This window comes from Neofelis nebulosa, chromosome 3, assembly GCF_028018385.1.
Source record: "Neofelis nebulosa isolate mNeoNeb1 chromosome 3, mNeoNeb1.pri, whole genome shotgun sequence".
NCBI classification, from domain to species: domain Eukaryota; kingdom Metazoa; phylum Chordata; class Mammalia; order Carnivora; family Felidae; genus Neofelis; species Neofelis nebulosa.
The window spans coordinates 129,433,250-129,457,572 of record NC_080784.1 but is presented as its reverse complement, the minus strand read 5'-3'; the positions used below and the strand labels follow the sequence as shown (position 1 = coordinate 129,457,572).

Sequence of the window (24,323 nt, the reverse complement as noted above, 5' to 3'; positions counted from 1 at the left end):
CAGATGATCCTCCAAAAGTATCTCTAAGTTACCGTGCAGTTCAAGCATAGGGAAAAGTCTTTCAGCTTCGTAATAGAGACACATAAATTCTTAGCAAATATTTTTTCTTCTTCTTTTTTTCCCCAGCATACCCTATCTATAGGAGAACAACAAACTATTGCCTTTTGAGCAACCGATGATCCAGTGGTAAATTATTCCCAACTTTTGATTCTCCTTATTTTATTTTTCTTCCTTTCTCCTTTCTATATTTGATACCCACTGGTATTTCTATAAAGATTGGGTAGGATGAAATCCAGACCAGTTTCACTTGATATTTTAAAAAAGGTTTACACTGGCAGCAATTTTTACTGTCCAGTTAAAGGACATGTAGAAATTACTTGTATGTGTTGTTCATACTATCAGTGTCCCATGAGTTTCTTCTGTTTAGAATCTGCTGTGTCACCAAAGAGATAAAAAATGCAACTGTGCATGTACAAAGATAATGACTGCTCATTACCACCTGGCCAGCACATATTTTTATCAAGGCTCAGTTTTCAAAGTTGATCTGAGGATAGATGAAAAAATAAAAATAAAAAGCTCAAAAGCATGGGAATAGACTTAAGCAATAAAAAATCAGAGAGGTTAAGTTTGGGCCAGATAACAAGGGGCTTCAATTAAAGGGTTTATTTTCTTGAAATACCAACCTCTCAAGCATCCCTTATGTCTTCATGAGGAAAGGTTTTACTGATTACACATGCTAACATCTCATTAAGAATGGAACATAAGGAAGATAAATTACAGAGTCAAAAGGTGAACAAGGTAAGTGGAGGCCACAGTTAACTAAATGCAGGTCCCTTGATTTGTGTGTGTGTGTGTGTGTGTGTGTGTGTGTGTGTCTGTGTGTGTGTGTGTGTGTGTGTTTTGTACCATGTATACAATGTAAGTAGACTAACTTGCTCAGGACCAGATACAAACTAGGGATAAAAACACTGGCCTAGAGTGACCACATGAGTATTGATTGGGAGTAATAGTAATATAGTGCTAGACTGTTTAGTGCTCAAAAGTCTAAAAATGTCAGGAGTATAGCATTTTTGCAATGTAGCAATCATACTGAGTTATAATATTTTTGTTCTTTTCCCTAGAAATAAGTACTAAGGCAGAAATTTAAACTCTTGTCTAATTAGGAGATATTATTGGGGTAGATGTGTGAAAGAAGACAAGAAAATCTCTAATAAGATTTTTGAAAATCAACAGTTTGAACTTATGTGTAAAAATATGTTATATTTGTCAAACTCCTACAGCATTTGCCATTTAGAGATATTACTGATAATAAGATCCACTGTACTTACCCCAGTCTTTAAATTCTTAAGTGGTAATTTGGTTAGTTGAGATGTTATTACTTAGTAAATAAAGTAAAAAGCATCAACCTGGCTTGCAATAATGGACTAATTTATCCATATCAAAGATACAGGCAGTCAAGAGACACAGAGGAGAGAGATTGTGGGGTGTTCTACATAGCTCTCCAAATCCTTTCTTCCCACATTGGACACGCACACTCTGTCTTTAAGGAAAGTTTTATTGGTTTACCCCACATAATTTACATTATGAAATATCTCCACTTTTACTCTAGAAAGTGTAAAGCTTTAGGACATTTTCCTGGCAGCCATAAGCAATTATTCTACAGATCCTGAGTTTATTTACTACACAGGACATCCTGCTAAGGACTTTTATAGATACAGACTCTTTTTCCTACTAAATATTACTAGTCTCTACCTGGAGGTCCAGTTGACAAAGGCAACCTCCTTTCTTTTCTTTTTCTCCCCCTGGCCTGCACCACTCACCTCCTCAACACATTTAACAGTAGAAGAAGTGAATGGGATTTTAGACCAGTTGCTTTAACACTTTTTTCCCCCAATTACTAATCAGTGAAATGTAATTGAGTCAAAATTTGCAAAAACCATTCCCAAAAACATGTTACGATTTAAGCATATAATGAAATTTTGAAACCTTAGGGTTGCAAACTAGCTGAAAAAGATCAGGAGTATGCCTACAATTTCTGGAAGAACTGGAAAGTCTTTAAAATTAAAGAATGAAATAATCATGTAGAAATCGTGATGGTGATGATGATGATGATGATAGCAATTAAATTCTCACCACTTTTCAAGCACTTCTCTATATTCTTTATGGGTATGGTTTTATAAAACACATAATAATCTTCTAGGGTAGGCACTATTATTTTACCATTTAACAGATGTAGAAACTGGGGCATAGAAAAATTAAATGACTTAGTGAGGTTCACCAACAAGTAGATTCTGCCACCATTTATCAAATTTAGGAAGCCCGACTCCCAAATCCATGGTATTAACATAACCATATATGAGAAGACCATAGACATATCAAATCCAACATATTTTTATTAATAAAACTAGATAATAAAGGAGACACTGGCTTATTAAAAAATACTAGTGGTGGGGTGCCTGGCTGGCTCCAACAGTTAAGCATCTGACTTCGGCTCACGTCATGATCTTGCAGTTCCTGGGTTCAAGCCTCATGTCGGGTTCTATCTATGCTGACAGCTCAGAGCCTGGAGCCTGTTCGGATTCTGTGTCTTCTTTTCTCTCTGCCCCTCCCCTGCTTGCACCCTGTCTCTCTCCTTCTCTCAAAAATAAAATAAAAACATTTTTAAAAAATTAAAAACTAATAGTGGAGAATCAGTTTTGTTGATTATCGCTGTGGCAAAAATGAAGTAAATACTGAAATTAATGAGTAAACAAAGGTTTATTGAATATCTGTTTTGAATGTAGTGTCATATGAGCGCCTACAAGACACAGATGAAATAGAAGTTGTAGCAAATAGCATAAAACCTGCCAAAAAAGACTGGAAGTTGAGTTAGAGGATATGGCAAATGAGATATACTTAAGTATCAGCATCAGAGAGGTGATAATTGAAGCAATTTTCAAACAGATAATTTTTCCAAATAAATGTGATTATCAGGCTAAAATTCTAAGTTAAAATGCTTTAGTATAGGAGTGATTTGGAATATGATTTTCATTTGTAAAGTTCTAAATAATGTGAAGGCATATAAACTAAACTGAGAAGAGTGATAAACAAGAATGAGAGAAGTATGACCTACATTGCCATCTGTTGGGGAAATGAACATCTGTCACGTGGAATGAAAGATGAAGTTTGGAAATTCCCAATGAATCTCAACAGCCAGCATTACTATTTAAGAGCAAAAACAGATTTCAAGCCTAATTTAGCTTTTTAATTTTTTTTTAATTTGGAAAAGATATTTAAAGAAGAAAAAAAAAATGTCTCCAATCAGTTAGAAACCATGGCTTTTAAGATTCCCAGATACAATTTTAGATCAAATTAGAATAGAATTGTGCTAGAGAAAGAATATTGTCAAAACTTATCTCCAGAGTAGATTTTATGCTCTCCAGAAGCATCTTGTTTTCTGACTAATGAATCTGTGCATTTCATAAGACATGGTGGCAAAAATCCAACCCCAGAATTTAGTCTCAGTTCTAACATGGTGTCATTTTGAGTAGTCATTTCACTCTTCAGATCTAAATTCCCTTGTTTATAATGTGGATGAGATTGGATTAAGTTATTCCTGAGGTTACCTTTCAGTTGCTCTCCTATTTATTATGTGCACCTATTTTTAAAAAGCCTGTTAATAATTGCGTGCTTGAGATATTGATTTAATAGATAGAAATAGTGTTCCTACAGCTACTTTTTCTCCTTCTTTTCCACCCCTCTTCCTCATTATTAGTATTGTTGTTGTTGTTATTATTTTACTTCTTCTGAAATCTTACATCAGTATCTTTTCTCTCCTTTAGGGTGGAGTCAGTGGGTTGACTGGAGAGCTAGAATTTGGAGATAATGGAGGAAATCCCAATGTCCACTTTGAAATTCTTGGAACAAACTATGGAGAAGAGCTTGGCCGAGGTGTTCGCAAAGTAAGACTAGACACATTGATAAATGTTTTTTTTTTTCCTAAAGCAGCTATAATTTTGTTTGATTTTACTCCATGCAATATGGTTACAGGAGGTATTAAAGTTCATATTGTAGTTTGAAAGAGAAGGGGAAGGGGAGAATTACGCATTTAAATGACCTTAAATACTTATCAGAAGTATTAAGCAATACATTCCATTTATGGCCTAGAATGATTAAAGGAAAAAAAGTAATCTAATGGTTTCCTAGGGAACTAGCATCATCTTCTATTCATTATAATATTTTTTATAAAATAGTGGATTTAATATTTATAGAATGCATATCTTCTTGGTTTTTAACTTGTAACATGCACAAAATCAGAATGAGAGCTTTGATAAATTTCATATAGTAAGAGGAGAGTCTACTCTAAAAAGTGACATTACAGGAATTCAAATTCTATCCTTGTCATGTAATAAGTAGAAAATGATTTGTAGGAAATTCGCTCTTGTTCTATACCACAGACCACATGTAAGAAGGTGAGTGATACTAAGGGATGTTTTATGAACTACTGGTACAATAGCTTTCTCAAGGACAAATATAAAAGGCCCTGTAGAAATTACTTGTCTATAGTTGGGATTTGCCATTTTTTATATATTTTTGGTAGGAAAAAAATCTAAGATGATTGAATGCACTTCCAGAGCTCACAACTGTAAATTTCTAACTGTATAAAGGTGGCTGAATTGAGAATAAGAGGTTCTTCCGTAGGTGTTTCTCTCCAGTGCTGACATGCAGGCTGCACAGAAATATAGACAAAACAAAGTAAGGAGTTATATTCTAATCCGCAGTAAAAATTTGCCAGTAAACTTATGCTAGACAGGAGTAGAAACTACGCTAATGTGTTTTTAATTATTGTTTCTTAGTGAAATGTAGGAGACATAAAAACTGCGTAAAACACAATGAGAGTTTATTGAATTATTTTAAAGGAAACACCACTACTATGGTCAAGAACTATAACATATCAAGCATCCTAAACACCCCCACAGACTTCTCCCTGATACATCCCTGACCCCTCTTCTTACTAGTATAACCATCAGTCTGAATTTTATGATACTCATTTCTTTACATTTTAAATATAGTTTTATCACTATGTGCATCCTTAAATAACATAATTGAATTTTGCCAATATTTCAGTTTTATCACTATGTGCATCCTTAAATAACATAATTGAATTTTGCCAATATTTCACTTTATGAATGGACTCAATATTGCATATATTCTCTTTTCTTGCTTCTTATGTTCAACATTCTGTTTGTGTTATTCATTTTTGTCATTACATGTAGTTTATTTCTATATTGCTGTATTGTTTTCTACCATGTGAATGTGTCACAATCAACTGTGGGTGTCTATCCATTTTTAGATTATTACAAGCAAAGCTGTTATAAATATTCTTAGACATATATCTTGGATATATACTCTAGAACTTGTGCGTATATTTCTGTGGGTTTGGAGTAGAATTTCTTAATACAAGGAAGCATATTGGGACACATGGGTGTCTCAGTCTGTTGAGCATCCAACTCTTGATCTTAGCTCAGGTCTTGATCTTAGGGTTGTGAGTTCAAGCTCTGTATTGGGCTCCGAGCTTGGCTTAGAGCCTACGTAAATATGTATATATCTATATATCTATACACACATCTATATATCTATACACACATCTATATATATATACACACATCTATATACACATCTATCTATATATACACATCTATCTATATATATGTATACACATATATATGAAAGCATATCTTGAATTTTACTGTATAACCTCAAACCCATTTTCATAGAGATTTACTAATTTTCATAACATCAGCAATGCAATGATTTCTCGTGGCCCTGTCTTCTCACCAAATTTTGGTTTCATTAGACTTCAGTTTTTATTAAGTTGTTTGTTATATAATGATGTATCTTCATGGTTTCTATTTTTGTTTCAGTGATTATATAAAGGTTCTGTATATTTTCTTATACTTTTTGGCACTTCAGCTTTCTTTTGGAATTAATTGCCTGTTCAAGTCCTTTGTACCTGTTCTTTTGGGTTGTCTTTTGTTTTTATAATTGATTCTAGGAGCTATAAATATATATATTTAAGTGGTTACTTAAATTCCATTTATTTTCACAGTCTCTTAACTCTAGAGAACAAACTGAGGGTTCCTGGATTGGAGGTAGGTGGGGGAAGGGTTACATAAGTGATGGAAATTAAGGAGGGCATTTGTTGTGATGAACACTGGGTGTCCTATGTAAGTGGTGAATCACTAAATTCTCCACCTGAAACTAATATTGCCCTGTAAACTAACTGGAATTTAAATAAAAACTTGAAAAAAGAGTATTTCCCTGAAAACCCTGGGGCAAGTAGCCCCTGCGATGGTAAAGTTGACTCTTTTCCCAGCACCTAGCAAGAAAAGAAAAAGAAAATCCTCTTGCCCATCAACACCAGTGCCATTATTCTCTATCAATATCCACCCTCCCTACTAGGGACTTTTACTTTTGCACTGGCAGCTGGAAGTCAACTCTTAGTTGCCAAAGCCTTCTCTCCTAACTACCAACACTTATAAAGGTACACCTTAAATAAATTTGGAATTCATTTCTTTCATGACCCCTTGCATTCAACAGTAGTGTGATTAATTTATCATTGATTTGGAGTATGTTAATTCTTTTTTTATCTGTTTGTTTCAAGTTTTTATTTAAATTCTAGTTAGTTAACGTATAGTGTAATTTTTGTTTCAGGAGAATTTAATGAGTCATCACTTACACATAACACCCAATGCTCATTAGAACAAGTTCCCTCCTTGGTACCCATCACCCATCTAGCCCATCCCCCCCCCACCTCCCCCCCCCCAACAACCATCAGTTTGTTCTCTGTATTTAAGAATCTCTTATAGTTTGCCTCCCTTTCTCTTTTTTTTCCTTCCCATATGTTCATCTGTTTTGTTTCTTACGTTCCTCATATGAGTGAAATCATATGGTATTTGTCTTTCTCTGATTTATTTCACTTAGCATAATACACTCTAGCTCCATTCACGTCACTGCAAATGGCAGGATTTCATTCTTTCTGATGGCTGAGTAATATTCCAGTATGTATATATATCACCTCTTCTTTATCCATTCATCAGTCAGTGGACATTTGGGCTCTTTCAATAATTTGGCTACTGTAGATAATGCTGCTATAAACATTGAAGTGCATGTGCCCCTTTGAATTATTATTTTTGTATCCTTTGGGTAAATACTTATTAGTGTGATTGCTATATCATAGGGTAGTTCTATTTTTAACTTCTTGAGGAATTTCCATACTGTTTTCCAGAATCACTATACCAGTTTGCATTCCCACCAATAGTACAAGAGGGTTCCCTTTTCTCCACATGCCCTCCATCACCTGTTGTTTCTTGTGTTGTTGATTTTAGCCATTCTGACAGGTGTGAGCTGATGTCTCATTGTAGTTTTGATTTGTATTTCTCTGATGATGAATGATGTTGAGCATCTTTTAATGTGTCTGTTAGCCATTTATATGTCTTCTTTGGAAAAAGGTCTACTCATGTCTTCTCCCCATGTTTTAATTGGATTATTTGTTTTTTGGGTGTTGAGTTTTTGAAGTTCTTTAAATATTTTGGATACTCTTTATCAGATAATATCATTTGCACATATCTTCCTCCATTCCATAGGTTGCCTTTTAGTGTTTTTGATTGTTTCCTTCATTGTGAAGATTTTTGTTTTGGTGAGGTCCCAATAGTTTATTTTTGCCTTCATTTCCTTTACCTGAGAAGATATATCTAGAAAGAAGTTGCTCCAGTGAGTATCAAATCAGTTACTGACTATTTTTTCCTCTAAGATTTTTATGGTTTCAAGTCTCACATTTAGGTCTTTAATCCATTTTGAATTTACTTTTGTGTATGGTGTAAGAAAGTGATCTAGTTTCATTCTTTTGTATATTGCTGTCAAGTTTTTGCAACACCATTTGTTGAAGAGACTGTCTTTTTCCCATTGGATATGATCATTCTTCCCCGCTTTGTCAAAGATTAATTGGCCATATAGTTGTGGGTTCGTTTCTAAGTGTTTCATTGATCTATGTGTCTATTTAGTGCTGATACTACACTGTTTTCACCACTACAACTTTATAATTTAATTCAGAGTCTGAAATTGTGATTCATCCAGCTTTGCTTTTCTTTTTCAAAGTTTCTTTGACTATTAGGGGTCTTTTGTGGTTCCATACAAATTTTAGGATTATCTGTTCCAGGTCTGTGAAACATGCTATTGGTATCTTGATAGGGATTGAATTATATATGTAGATTGTTTTGGGGAGTAGAGACAATTTTTAAATGTTTATCTATTTATTTTTGAGGGGAGTGTGTGTAAACAGGGGGAGGGACAGAGAAAGAGGAAAGAGAGAATTGCAATGAAGGGTTTGATCTCGTGAACTTTGAAATCATGACTTTAGCCAAAATCAAGAGTCACACGTTTAACCCACTGAGCCACCCAGGTGCCCCTGGGTAGTATAAACATTTTTACATTATTTATTCTTCCAATCCATGAGCATGGAATGTTTTTCAATTTCTTTGTGTCATTTTTAATTTCTTTCATCAGTGTTTTATACTTTTCATATTACAGGTCTTTCACCTGGTTCGGTTTATTCCTAGGTATCTTATTGTTTTGGGTACAGTTGTTAATGGGAGTGATTCCTTAATTTCTCTTTCTGCTGCATTATATAGAAATGCATATTTCTATATTTAAGATTTCTGTACACTGACTTTTGTATACTGAGATTTACTGAATTCTTTTATCAGTTCTAGCAGTTTTTTTGGTACAATCTTTTGGGTTTTCTATACAGAGTATTAGCAAACAGTGAAACAGCAAACTGTTTTCTGCAAATAGTGAAAGTTAATTTCTTCCTCAGTGACTTGGATGCCTTTTATTTCTTTTTGTTGTCTTATTGCTGTGGCTAAGACTTCCAGTACTACTAAATAACAGTGGTGAGAGTGAACATCCCTGTCTTGTTCCTGACCATAGAGGAAAAGCTCTCAGTTTTTCCCTATTGAGGATGATATTAGCTGTGGGTTTTTCATTTATGTCCTTCATTATGTTGAGTTATGTTCCTTCTAAACCTACTTTATTGGGAGTTTTATCATAAATGGGTGTTGTTCTTTGTCAAATGCCATTTCTGCATCTATTGAAATGATCATGTGTTTTATCCTTTCTTTTGTTGATGTCATATATCACATGAATTTTGATACTAAGGTTATATTGCCCTCATAAAATGTGGTGGAGAGGGTTTCCTCTTTTTCTATTCTCTATGAGTTATGTAGTATTGGAAGAATACTACATAGATGATAGGTCATCGTAATGAAGCCAACTGGGCCTAGAATTTTCTTTGTGGGATTTTTTTTTAATGACTGATTCTACTTTCCATGGTAAATAAAAAATAAAAGTCAAGTTTTCTAATTTTTGTCAACTCAAAAAGTTTTATTTTTATGATCTTTTATTTTTTCTATACATTAGCATAAAATTGCTAATATCTTTTTAAATATATGAAGCACTTCAGGATCTGAACTTATTTTCATTTTTGAAGTTTGTGTGGTAATTAGCATTTTAAAAATTATTATAGGGGCACCTGGGTGGATCAGTCATTTAAGCGTCCGACTTCAGCTCAGGTCATGATCACACAGTTTGTGAGTTCAAGCCTGAGTCAGGCTTTGTGCTGACAGCTCAGAGCCTAGAGCCTGCTTCAGATCTGTGTCTCCCTCTCTCTCTGCCCATTCCTGCTCATTTTCTCTCTCTCTGTCTTTCTCTCTCTCTCTCAAAAATAAACATTAATAAATACATAAATATATAAAAGTGTTTTTTTTAATATTATGAAGACTTGCACTTGCATTAATGCTTTCTTCCCTAAAAAATATCTTGTCTACTATTAATAGAGCTAAACCAACTTTCTTTCCATTACTATTTGGATGGCATTTATTTTTACTATCCTTTTACTTTAAACTTTTCTGCATCCTTTTGTTCCATACATAATTCTTATTAGAAGTATATAATTAATTATTTGACACTAATTTGGCTTTCATTCCTAAAATTCAGAGCATTTCATGTATTTATATGAAAACTATTTACTAATACATTTACCTTTAAGTCTACTGCTTTGTACATTCTATTATTTTGTACATTTAGTGGCTCTTCATGCAAGTATTACTTAATTCCTTCCAAACCCTTAGGTGTTTTCCTTCCACTCTACTCCCAATAATTACCACCACGTTTAGGCGTAATCATTTTGCATCCGATTTCTTCTTTCTTCCAATATCTTTTGTGTAAACTATTTCATGTAGTGTTATGATTAACTTTCCTAAAGACTTATAACCCTAATACTTCCTGTTTTACATAAACACTTATCCCAATTTAATAATTAGATATGTATGCATTCACAAGGATGGTAACTATAGTATTTGTATCATAGCAGCTAAGAAGAGTTTGTTTAAAGAAATAGGAGGGGCCAGCATTGTAGCAGAAAAGCAGTAGCATAAAGGCTGAAGAGAATCCATTGGATTTAGGAACTCAAGGTTCATTAGTAACTGAGGAGAGACAGTAAAGCAAATGGGCTAGAAATGAGGCTGCTAATGTCAGGCTATTCAAATTATTGTGCTACTTAAAACCCAGTGACCTCAGGTGTGTCACTAAACTCTTAAGTAGGGGCAACCTGTATGAGTTAGTGATGTGACACATCCAGAACTTGCCTTTTACCTCAAAAAAGATTGCAATTTATTGTCACTTTTAAAGGAAATGTCAGCGGAGTTGTAATGCCATATGTTGAAAAAACAGGTCTGAAAGTAAAAAGGAAGGTGATGAGCAAAGGAAGTAAATGTAAGTATCGTATTAGCCCACCCATTTGGCTATGACGGTGGCCATTAAATGGCTGCATGAAGTTGAGGGGGCAAACTTTCAGAATGTAAGAGATTCGTGTATGTTTAAATGTTTAGATTAAGCCAGTAGAGAGGAAGAGAAAGAAGATAAAGAAAAGAAAGGTGATTGTTGAAAAAGAAAGTGATCTGGGAGAAAGAGGATTGGATCCATTTAGATGGAGTGCTTAATTTTAGGCATGGAGGGCATTGTTTTCCAGAGTGATGGAGGGAGAGAATAGGAAAGATGGTGTGAATGCAAGCAAGAACTACTCCCATCATAATAGCAGCTAAGAAGAAAGCGTTTGTTTCAAGAAATAGAGAGGAGTCAGCAATGTAGCTGAAAAGCGCTGTTGGCTCTGGGGGTTACAGATTTCATTGCAGCACTAACCTACATGGTTATATATTTTTGCCCAACAGTATTTGGTTGACGGAGTGTATTTGAAGTAATGTAAGATTGAGATTTCATCAGATTGTTTTTGTTTTGTTTGTTGTTTTTGATAGCAATAAAATGAGGCCTTGAGGGTAAACATATTGACAGGGTGATGGCTGAAGAGGCAAATCATGAAATCCAACATGGACATGCACAGGAGGAGTCTCAACAACAGGCCGAAAGTATAGCTTGAAATAACAGAGCCCTCAGTAAGTCTGAAGAGGCTGTGTGTTGATATGCATTAAATGAAAGACCTTCAGAGCCAGGAAGTTGTGTTTGAGGAGACATCCAAATTCTTGATTCAAAGGTTTGGATGGGTTCCAGATGCTCAAAAAGTCATGGATGCGAGGATGGCAGGAGTGGGCTTCATTTAGCCTTCCAAGGTCAATATAGTTACAAGATCAATGGAGTTGCTTCACCCCACTCTGAATTCGAAGTCTACATAATATGTCATCTATGCCGTTCGGTTGACAACAAATCAAATACTTCATATTATGTCTAATTTATTCTTAATAATATTAGACCACTCCTGTAATTATTTATATTTCCTTGCTCCAACTCCCAAATTGGAATGAAACACCCAGTGCACTGGCATTACATAGATTTTATGTAAAAGGGACCGTAATGTTTATAGCACCTTTTACATTGTTGTCAAAAATTGTTGTATTATTATTTTAATTTCTTACCTGTTGTTGTAACACAAATGTTTTTCTACCAAACTACAATTTTAACTAATTGCTGAATTTATAAAACTCCAAATCTACCTCTCAAGTTATTTTAAAAATACTGTACATAAGTTTGTGGATTGCTAGCTCTGTTTATAAATGGGGCAGTTCTTTCATATAAGCATCAACCCTTATATAATGTATTCTGAGATACTATCAAGTAAAGGCATTACCATGCAAATAGTTACAATACAGATTTACTTAGATATGCCTAAAATTAATGTTCCACTCCCAGTATCTCCATGTATCAAAAAGAGTAAATGGCTTTCCAATTGATGAACTGTCAAGTTGTCAGTGTTTATTCCACTGCCAGTGGCTAAGTGTATACAATGCCCACAGCCTTATCACCTCGAGCAGGGGGAATGTCAGCTCTCATAAACTGACAGGATTGTGTCTGTTTGGATTTAAATGTGAGATTGACCATGTCCCAAATTTTGGACTAGTCTCGGCTCTCTTGGCATTGTATGAGTGGAGGTTTCTTTTTTCTGAATTTGAGGAGAATGTAAAAAGGATTGTCTAATGTTCACTGATGTTGATCAAAACGAAGAGCTCTTCTGCTTTGATATTTTTTTACATGTTCTTTTCCTTTGATGTAAGGTGGTGTTTCATTCAGTAGATGGTACCTTCAAGGTATTAGACACCGTACCCTTGAAGATAAATTCAGGTAAACCTCAAAGCCAAATTTTTAAATCATCCAGGTTTTCTGTTTTCTTAAACTTTCTCCAAGAATATGTTTGTTCTTTTTTCTGTTCATCAAAATACAATATTTCCAAGAAGAAAAATACTTTGATAACATCCTATCCAATCTCCTAAAACTAATTAGAATACATAAAAACCAAAGATTAAATTATTTAATATAAAGTATCAATCTGTGGTTTTTTTTTCTTTCCTTAAAAGAGAAATTCTCCACAGTGTGTTTGTTTGTTTGTTTTTGGGGTTTTCGGTTTTGGTTTTGGTTTTTTTGCTTATATGAAGTGTTCTTTGTTCAGTTTCATTTTGCCACTGCTACTCATTTTTTATTATGAAGATGGAGTTTCAGCATTAAAATTTAACACTCTAGACTTATGTCTTTGATCTTTATCACAAACAGGAAGATAAGACCAGGAAAAAATAGATTAAACCTGGTTTCACAACCCATCTTAATTGCATAGTAATGCTTACTATCTTCATAAAATTGTTTTCTCATGTAAGATGATGAAATAAAATGGTAGCGCAGAGATATTGTAGCTCCTAGGTCTAATTGCTTCTCAGATAGATTTAGAATCTTTACTCAGGTTCTCCAACATTAAATTCACAAATATAAAACCTATTTTGCGTTCTTGGGAAAACTAACTGTTTTTGCAAAGGGTATTATATAGGTTGTCATTGGTCCATTTTTAATAAACTGAAATATTTTACTGTCTTGCAAATAGAAGGGGAAAGAACAGTTTTACCTTCAAATGGCCAATGATTAAATGTTTTCCTGGTATTCTTCAACATTATATCTGTGTTCTGGTTCTGGAATATGTAAATAGCCTTTACCTTTACTATTAACTTGTTTTATGTTTCCTTCTAACACCTTCTGCTCACTGAAATTATATGCATACATGTAATTATATATACAATCTTCATTTTTGTGTGTATAAAATATATGTGTATGTGTGTTCACATATAAATGTAATGTATTTACTTGTTTGCAGTAAGGTTTTCCCATTACAATGTAATTCTGTGGGATAAGAATGTCTATTTCTTACTATTCATTTCTTACATTCATATAGTAGATGTTTGTTAAGTATTTGTGAATGAACTGATGAACACATGTGGATACTAGCATGATAATCTGTAAGATTCTTCGCTGTATCTATGAATATAAGAACCATGTTTTTTATTCTAATGAAAAATTAGTATGTGCACACAAATTAATTATTGGCATGCCACATTAGAAAATGGATGTGTGATTATAACCTTTCCATCAATGTATCCTCAATACCTTGCAGAGTTGGACATTTGATCACCAAAACTATAATCAATTATTCTAAGGGTTAAGTAAGATTTGTATAATTTATTTTCAGAAATTCATAGACATAGGGAAATAGTGGATTGATTTTTCCAAGCAAATAGTTAGATTAATTTTTCTAAGCACAAGGGAAAGACCCTTGGTATTTGTGAATCAAGATTGTTTTCTAACAACTAGGCTAGATTTAGTATATTGTAATGTGGAAAAGTATATAGCCTTGGCTGTTCAACATACCTGGGTTGAAATTCTGTGTGATTTTAGGACCACTAACTCAGCCAGTCTCAATTTATTTGTCTATAAAATGTGAATAATAATACCTATCTCTTAAGAGGATTGTAAATATTAAGTAAAATTATGTTTGTAGGATACATATTGAGGAATAATTAAAGTCATGTCAGTTTGCGAGTGGGCAGTAATCTATGTGATTCATTTTAAGGCCAGTGGAAAAAAATGCAGTATAGTTACTATTCTGATAAGAAATTGCCACGTGAGGTGGGGAAAGTCATTTCATTTTAGGTGTGATTGACAGAGCATTATATATGACAATCACAGTGATAGCATGAAACATTAACCTTTTTGTTTCATTTAATATTCTTTCTGACTCTAAAATTCTATAAGTCTGTTAATCAAGACTTAGGAGCATATCCAGTTTGATGGGAAGGTAATAGCGGAGAATCTGGTAACTAACACAGCCTGCATAAACCCAGTCTTCATAATTAAGCCCATTATTGGAAAATCTGCCATCCTTACTGTCATATTTCTATCAATGAATTTATTGTCTTGGAAGGTTTATATAATGGAGAGAATCTAGAAAATGTTGTGAATTGACAATATGTTGTGAATACAACAGCTTTTTTTTCTCCCAGTCTCCTTTATATATAATACACAATCATGATAAATTTAGCTCCATCAGCTTTATTATGATATGTCTTCAAGAAAACATTTTGTACCATAAAGTGATGTGATAATCACACTAGTACCTTGTAAAATTTCCAGGGTGTTAGAGTCTCAAAATTCTTGACCCCAGCAGTTTCCTGAAGGGTAAGAGAACTGTGCACTCTCAAAAAATGAATACTGTCAACTGGATCAGTTCTGCTTTGAAGGGAGCTCACCTACTATTACTACATAGAGGAGAAAATGACAGTTGTATCCAATGATGTTTACAGTTACTCTGACCTTCCTGGAGGGGTTTTCTGTTGCTTGGATTGAGATGACTTCTGAGGGAGTCTTGCTTCATGCAGGCAACATTTATTGCCTCTTGTAGAGAACAGGAGCTATCTTTTCTGGTGGACTGGATGATGCTGACTTCTCCAGCATGGGGCAAAGATCCCTGATAAGGTAAATTCCAGTTGCAAATGTTGGTGGAAATAGAATCAAGAGCTTTTCTGGAAGTACTACAAAATTTGGATTGTTTGCTTGGTATGGATTACTTTTGTACTTTTGAGGAAAGGACTTATTTGAGGAAAGTAGTTGCTATTGCCATGCAGACACTCAGGGAATGTTCGCATATGTATGTTCTACCAAAGAGACTCCTGGGTCTGTGGTTTCTCTTTGATTGGGTTAAGAGTTCAAGACCATTCCTAATACAGAGGAAGCAAGGTTCAGTTTCCTTCCTAGTCCAGTGGACAGCACCCACTGTGAGACACACTGAAATCTGCCTCACCCCCCAACACACGTGTGCACGTACACACACACACACACACACACACACACACACACACACATACACACACTACCAATAAACTCTAATCCAGCTCAAATTCAAATACACAATGTGATGGTACATACTATCCACTGAACAACTTCATTTCCGGTTTCAGCTACAAATGGTAATCGATGTCCAAAATCTACTGCCCAAGGAATAATCATTAGTGCAATCTAAATTAGGAATACACAGAATTGAGAAACATTTGTTCGTATGTGTACTAATTTTCCAAGGTTTCATTGCTGTGATTAAACTTTAAGTGGCAGATATCAAAGATTTATTTCATAAAGGTTGCATGAATGGGCAGATCAAGATGGGATCAAACAGTGTGAGTCATTTGTCCACCTATATTGGAAATTCACAACAGACTAACTTGTAGTACAGTGACTCATGGTATGGTAGGTTCAGTTGACCCATAATCCCAGAGGTTTGTCATTGCACCTCAAATAATTTGCTTTCTCTCACCTCTGAATTTCTCTGTAGTCTGTCAAAATATTTGATTAAATATCTCTTATTCCCTCTAAGTCTGTCTTGACTTCAGGGGATTATAAATTCTCCTTCAATAGGAACTGGGTTTATATATTGTAATGATTATAAAAACTTAAATAGTCTGGGCCCATAATCTCACAAAATTTGCTAATAGAGCCTTCATAACTCATTTGTTTGGGGACCTTCATTCAAACTAATGAAAATTTTGTTGATATCAGTGATGAATAATTGAAATTGTAATCATGGCGTTTGGTGACCACTGATTCTATCTCCTTCTTCCTGCCTCTCACCCTCCACCAAGTAATTTTATTTTTCTTCATGACCAAGACACCTAATACACTAAAGCTAGTCAGACACCATTAAGACTTTGGTCCAAATTAAGTTGTTCTACAGTGATTGGAAAATGGGGGGGGGGGGGAGGACTGATATTTATTAACTTCTTTTGAAGAGAAAGTACATTATTAAGAAAAACTTGTTTGAGACCTTGGGTTGGCTGGATGTGTAAACTATTGCTTCCTTTTAAGGCTCTGCTATCAGTTTGAATACGTTTCCTCCAAGGTTTCTTTCTTGGCAAAAAGGTGATATATTGCAATAAAAATAAATAATACAATTTGTTGCATTTCCAAAGAGTGGAAACCAATGATTTGTGTGCTAAAATCAATGTATTGACTGTGCTAAAGACAAGCACATGTTATTTGGCAACTGATCTTCATCCCCAACAGCATGGAGACTATTAACATATGCTTGTGAGTGGACATATACCAGAAACATATACCTTGTTTCTGATTATACTCTGGTTTTTGAGGGGAGGATATTCAAATGTAAAGTTTTTTTACTGAGACCTTAAACCCATACAAACCATGAATGTAAACATGTCCTTATTTACCTGATTGTAAGTATTTCTGAAAATTAGATTTTCTCCTTTAAAAATTTTTTTGAATGTTTATTTACTTTGAGAGAGAGAGAGAGGGAGCATGAGCAGGAGGAGGGGCAGAGAGAGACGGAGACACAGAATCCGAAACAGGCTCCAGGCTCCAGGCTCCGAGCGGTCAGCACAGAGCCTGACACGGGGCTCAAACTCACAAACCGTGAGATCATGACCTGAGCTGAAGTCAGATGCTCAACCGACTGAGCTACCCAGGCGCCCCAAGATTTCCTCCTTTTAATAGTGCCTTTCTTTAAAACTATGTGCAACTCTATGACCATGCATAGAATGAGCATTTATTTCTAGCTATGAAAAATGAAATGCAATATTTATCTTCGCCAATTTAGTTGTATAGTTCTATATTTAAAGAATTCATATTTAAATTTTTCTTTATAGTTGTTTAGATTGATAATCTTAAAATAGTGGCATTGTAGGCCATTGTTATTGTTAGTTTCTTTTTCTATATTTTGTGATATTTTCTGAATTTTCTGCAAAGGGCATGTAATACTATCATAATCAGAAAACATAAAAGTTTGGTTTTAAAATTTTTAATTTATTTAATTTCTTTGTACTTAGAGAAGAGAAATAGTTTCTGAAGTTTGACAGAAGTATAAAAGTAATTTAGACTTTGAGGATGAAAGTTCTCTTGCTTCCAACTTGAAATAGAGTCTGTCCTCTACACCTAGGTTTTCATGATTCATACAAATAACATCTATCATTCATAAAGCATTCTTCGGAGCTATTTTTTAAAAAACAGAAAACAATTCATTTACTTGTGCAGATACTATCTGTGACACTAGAATATATGATTGATGTATTATTTAAAGTAGGACTATACCATGTTTAATTAATCTGTAGCCTTACTTATAAAATATTCCAGTTTTAGAATAGGATAAAAACTTTCCAAAATAATTTTACAATATGGCAATTTTACATACATAATAAACCTCAAAATTCTGGCTATAACTAAAATTATTTTTAATACATGAAATATGTCTTTAGATGATTTCCTTTGGTGGAAGTTTCAAAGTAAGAATTCTGAAAAAGAATTCCTAAGAATTAATGATTTGTTTGTTCTAATTTTAAAAATGTATGTTTTATATATTTTCCTCAGAAAATTTGGTTACTTAGATTTTATGAATGAATAATTAATGTAAAATAATTTATACTTAAATATTTTCATATTACCAACAAGATCTTATTAAAATATAAATGCCCACATTGTTTCATTTATATTTTGAAATTAGTAGTTATGCTGAATCCCAAATGTTTGCAAACCACTAAAAAGCATATAAATGATTAAAGAAGTAATAAAGATTTTTAAAAACTAACAAAAATAAACCATGTCTCTTCTTACTCTGGTCTGCAGTTTTCATAGGAACTTCAATCATCAAATATATATAATCTCAAATGTTGTCATAACCACAGTAATTCTGATGGACAGTTTTTCAAAGTGATTTATTTTTATTTTTATTTGAAAACAAAGCCTTATTATTTAAATGCATATTAGTATTACTATTATCAATTATTAACTTAGAGGTTGCCGATACATGAGCTATATACTATTTATCTTGCTTACCTCCACTTCTTGTGGAGACTGCAAATGTTATTTTGAGGAACGGTGTCATTTTCCTTTTTGTTTTTCACTTTAATTATCAGTATTTTTGCCTTTCTAGTAAATTCTTTATGGATTTAACAATAATCTCTCTGAGTTGTGTAAAAGGCTAAGTTTGTGCCATGTTTTTTTTCCAATATGGAAGATGAATGTTTGGAAATGGAGATACTCTTTGAGTAGTCAGGCACTTTTAATAATCACAATAATTCAGGTATAATAAGGGCCTTTTATGCTTATTGGCAGAGAACTTTGATTTTAAAATATTCAGCAAATACACTTCATCAGAGTTATTAAGCATCATTTATAACAATAAAACAGCATTTCTGCAATTCTTTTTTTTAATAAAATGAATCTCACTTTAAATAATAATTCTAAAAATATCTTGGACTTAATATAGATTATGCCTTAATATAGGTTATTAATTAATCAAATTAATGCATCTAGCTAAAGTTTATAATCATCCTGAGAAAGTCACTTGATGCTCAAGAGGAGAAATATACTTATCTATTGAAAATGTTTTCAAGCAATTCTTAATCAGAAGCTATAGAAAGTTTTATTACCTTGGAGTACCTGAATAAAAGTAGTTTTGTGGGTTTAAATAGAAATGTATTTGAAATGCTTTGCTTGAGAATTTCTTCTTTTGATTCATTCAAGTTTGATATGAATCTATATCTGAAACTGAGATGGAAATCTTTCAGTCCCAGTCTAATGCATTTCAGAATATATAATTGTAGCCATTTGGAATACTAATAAGATTTGAATAAGTGTGCCTTCATTAAGAGGAGACAATGTCTTTTAAGATTGTGAAAAAATTGTTATATTTCTATCTCCCATATAGAAAGTGTTGCATGAATGGATATTTTCTCTTTCCAAAGAAAATTGGAAACTGGGAAATTATTCTTGGGATGAACAAAATAATTATAAATCAGGAACTGGATTTTTATCTCATGTGATTTTTATTGGTTGAAAATCACATGTTAATTTCTCTTTCGTCTTTTTTTCTGTGATTCTAGTATCTTCAATCTCTTACAAGCAAGAAAAAAGTTTCTGACTCTTAGATGTTATTTATTTTCTAGCTGTTCTATTGGTACTAGATAAATTGATTGTACAACAGACCCTTCTATATATTTTCTTTGTTGCATATAATTGTGTTAACTGTATCTACATTAAAAATAGATACATGAATATTTTATTCATTCTTAAACATACCCAAGTTTTTCTAAATAGGCACATTTTTTCATCCATCGCAAACATTTCTGAGGGATCACAAAATCAGGGAAAACATCAACATCATTTGATGAAACATCTCTATATTACATATCTAGTACCTGTCTGTGTTTTGTGAATTGAACGGCATCCCTAAACATCTTTAGTTTGCTAGAAAAACCAAGACTAGATGCCTATTTCAATGTTTTGTTTTGTCTTTCCACTGCTTTGTAAGTTCTTGCCACAATTCCAAAACCTTTACCTGTTTGAGAAAAGCAGTAAAGATAAACTCTTTTCTGTTTTTTTCCTGCATTGTAAGTATGGAACTAATCTCTAAATATATTCACAGTTACTTTGGAGTTTATTAAATTCCAAGGAAAAACTATTTAAAATCTCACCAATAAAAATTTCTCACATTTTCATTAATTCTCATGTTTAATTTTTTAAAAACTTGTTAAGATGTGGAAGCTGTTGGCCACAGTCTGTCCTACTCTTCTTTGTTCTGTCATGTTTTATGAATATTTAATTTTTAGTCTTTTTTTCTTTCCTCTCCCAATTTTATTTTTTAAATTCTTTTAATATTTATTTATTTTTGAAAGAGATTGAGGCAGAGTGTGAGTGGGGAAAGGCAGAGAGAAAGGGAGACACAGAATCCAACACAGGCTCCAGGCTCTGAGCTGTCAGCACTGGATTCAGGACTTGAACGTGATGCAGGACTTGAACCCATGAACTGGGAGATCATGACCTGAGCCAAAGTCAGACACTTAACCTACTGAACCACCCAGGCGCCCCTCCAAGTTTTATTTTTCATAGTAGAGTGAATATTGCCATTTGTTTCCTTAAGCCCTTCCTTTTCTTCTTTTGAACTACAGCCACATTGTCTCACTATGAACCTGACATTCCATTTTATCTTATTGTTGTTAACAGAAGCATATTTTGATGGAAAATAAATGGGTGCACATGAGGATGAGTTTCCGTTTCTTATAAAATGTTTCTATAAATTATTTTTGCTTTTATATTTTATAATCCCAAGTAGAATTTTGCACCCAAAATGTTTTCTGGTTTTTTTTTTGTTTTGTTTTTGTTTTGTTTTGTTTTGTTTTGTTTTGTTTTTGTCACAAGAGAGTCAGACAAAAATATATTGGGTCTATTATGTTGATTGGTTGATTGTCTTTTTCCAAGATGAGATTTGGGTGAATCATGGCATGGATAGCTCTATATAGTGAAGGATACAAATCATAATTCTCTTCAAGATCATATAACATTAGCAAACAGCTGTGAGTACTTACTATTGATAGAGTTACCTTTTTAAGAGAGAAAATAATAGATTATAGATAGATGAGAGATAAATGGATAATAGAAAGATGACAAATGATATGGATATAGATATCATCCACTATAGAGAAGATGAATAAATACAAAAAGCAATACAGACCAAAGGCAAACTGTATTAATAATATAAACAAAGAGAGAAATGTTTTGTAAATTATCATCCTGTGTATCCTGTAGCTTTATGACAAACAAACAAACAAATAATTCTCATGCTGCTTTGGAGTTTATGCTTAAGCAGTGTGATAGCATGAGATACAGAAATCAAAACACTAGAAAATAGTACCATGCTTATACATTGACCATATAATTTTATTAAGCAACTTATTTGGAGATAATTTGCTCATTTTTTTGTTGAGGGAATGCATGTAGGACAAAAAAATAGCAGTAGGAGCAGATGATCAGCAAGTAACTGAATAACTTAATATTAAAGTCAGTATTAAGAAAAAAATGAAATTTATTCTGGATGACTTGAAATAATAGAAAATGGCATTGTATATGTAGTGCCTAGCATTCTAATCTGATTAATCTGACTTACTTAATATCAACAATGGAAATTACCAAATATCAGATGTATCAAGAAATTAAAAAAAAAAAAAGTTTTGATTGAGGCCAAAACTTCATTAAAATAACTTAGAGATTATTGAAAAAAAGTAATTATTTAGCATTACTACATTAAAAAATATTTTTTACATTTATTTATTTTTAAGAGGCAGACAGAGACAGAGCGCAAGTGGGGGAGGAGCAGAGATAGAAGGAGACACAGAATCCGAAGCAGGCTCCAGGCTCTGAGCTGTCAGCACAGAGCCCAACACGGGGCTCGAACCCACAAACCATGAGATCATGACCTGAGCCGAAGTCAGATGCTTAACCGACTGAACCAACCAGGCGCCCAGCATTACTACATTTTAATGAGTGATGCACTTTAAATCATGTAATGACATTGTATTTAAAGATAGTATTCAAAAGGAAATGAAAATCAATAGTCTAGTGATAATAATTTTTTTAAGTGTTGTAATTTAGGAAACATTCTAATCACTTTTATTTATAGAGTACCAATTTTATAAATATTAAAATTGTTTCTATGGATAGGAAGAATTTAAACCAAAGAGAAATAAACTAAGAGTATATTTCTTATTTTTATCTGATGAATCTTTCAATTCTGCTAATATTAACCACTTACTAAAAAAGTGTGTTATAAAGTATTTGAAGTATTTTGTATTTTTTTAATGTTTATTTTTGAGAGAGAGAGAGAGAGAGAGAGAGAGAGAACAGGAGCAGGGGAGGAGCAGAGAGGGAGGGAGACACAGAATCTGAAGCAGACTCCAGGCTCTGAGCTGTCAGCACAGAGCCCAACACGGGGCTTGAACTCATGAGCTGTGAGATCATGACCTGAGTCAAAGTCAGACACTTAACTGACTGAGACACCTAGGTATCCCAGTATTTTTTATTTTTAATGTTAAGGCCTGTCTTCAATTATGAAAGTGTCATATGAATCTTTCTTTTATCTTTCCTCCATTACATAATAAAAATATACTTCTTTAATAATAACATGGTGTGTGAGTTCCTCTACCTGGTAATATCTATTCATTCCCATTTTTTTTTTTTCTTGACAAGGCATAGAAACAAATATAATCTTACTCAAGGTCATTGCTAGGAAAAGGATGGACAATGTAATAATATTTTTATTTTATTGAATTATAAAATATGTTATATATATATATATATATATATATATATATATAATTAAAATAATACTATACTTATAAAAAAATATTGTTCTCATGGTGCCTATGTAGCTCAGTTGGTTGGGTGACCAACTCTTGATTTCACCCCAATCATGATCCCAGGGTGGTGGATGAAACCCCCAGTTGGCTTCCACACTGAGTATTGGGCCTGCTTAAGCTTCTCCCCCCCCCCCCCCCCATTATGCTGTTTCTTACTCTCTCTGAAAACAAACAAACAAAAAACTATTTTCATAGAAGCATGTGATTCTTGAAGCATGTGATTCTTGATTAAAAAGATGAAATTTTGGGGTGCCTGGGTGTCAGTTAAACAGCCAACTTTGGCTCAGGTCATGACCTCACAGTCCGTGGGTTTGAGCCCTGCATTGGGCTCTGTGCTGACAGCTCAGAACCTGGAGCCTGCTTCAGATTCTCTGTCTCCCTCTCTTTCTGCCTCTCCCCCACTTGGGCTCTTTCTCTCAAAAATTAAATAAAACAGGGGCGCCTGGGTGGCGCAGTCGGTTAAGCGTCCGACTTCAGCCAGGTCACGATCTCGCGGTCCGTGAGTTCGAGCCCCGCGTCAGGCTCTGGGCTGATGGCTCGGAGCCTGGAGCCTGTTTCCGATTCTGTGTCTCCCTCTCTCTCTGCCCCTCCCCCGTTCATGCTCTGTCTCTCTCTGTCCCAAAAATAAATAAAAAACGTTGAAAAAAATAAAAAATAAAAATAAATAAATAAAACATTTAAGAAAAATTTTAAAAAGAAAAATTTGTATAGTGAAAACTCTACTATTAATGGTAGGACAAGTAATAGATCTTCTAAAAAAAAAAATTGGACAGAAATAAAGACCAAACTTGACACTTGCAATAAAAAATAAAATGGCAATGATAAAAATTAGCAAAAAAAAAATTTAATAGCAGTCTAGGTGAAAATCAATGAAAAATTTTGGTCGACCCCAGGTCAAATGAAACAATAATGTTATGAGTCCGCCAAAAAGTAATTTGATTTATTGAAGTCACTGAGAAGACTATATTGCAACAAAAACCAATAAAGGAGTTAAATATCTTTAATGTAAAAAAAAGGTGCATTAATACTATTTTCATGTATTTAATGGCAGCCACATGCAAAAAGAAATGATGATGTTTTATATGATGATGGTCATGTTTTGAATCAAAGACTGTAAGTTATACAGAAACAAATGTGGCTTATGCATGGTTCCTTTATTTATGGTGAGATTTGAAAAGCAGCAGGATGATGCTCATCTTTACCCAAAATATCTTCAATTATCCATTAAGGTGCCTGATACTTTGCTACTAATTATGCAGTGCCACATGT

General features: G+C 33.6%; 1 protein-coding gene across 2 annotated transcripts in view; it reads left to right on the top strand.

Moving 5' to 3' along the window:
- Positions 1-24,323, top strand: part of GRID2 (glutamate ionotropic receptor delta type subunit 2) — a 1,468,772-nt gene that overhangs the window by 914,198 nt on the left and 530,251 nt on the right. For both annotated transcript variants that reach the window (XM_058721904.1, XM_058721905.1), the window contains exon 8: positions 3,822-3,941. In XM_058721904.1, the coding sequence (XP_058577887.1) occupies positions 3,822-3,941 (120 nt within the window). The remainder of the gene's footprint in view (positions 1-3,821; positions 3,942-24,323) is intronic.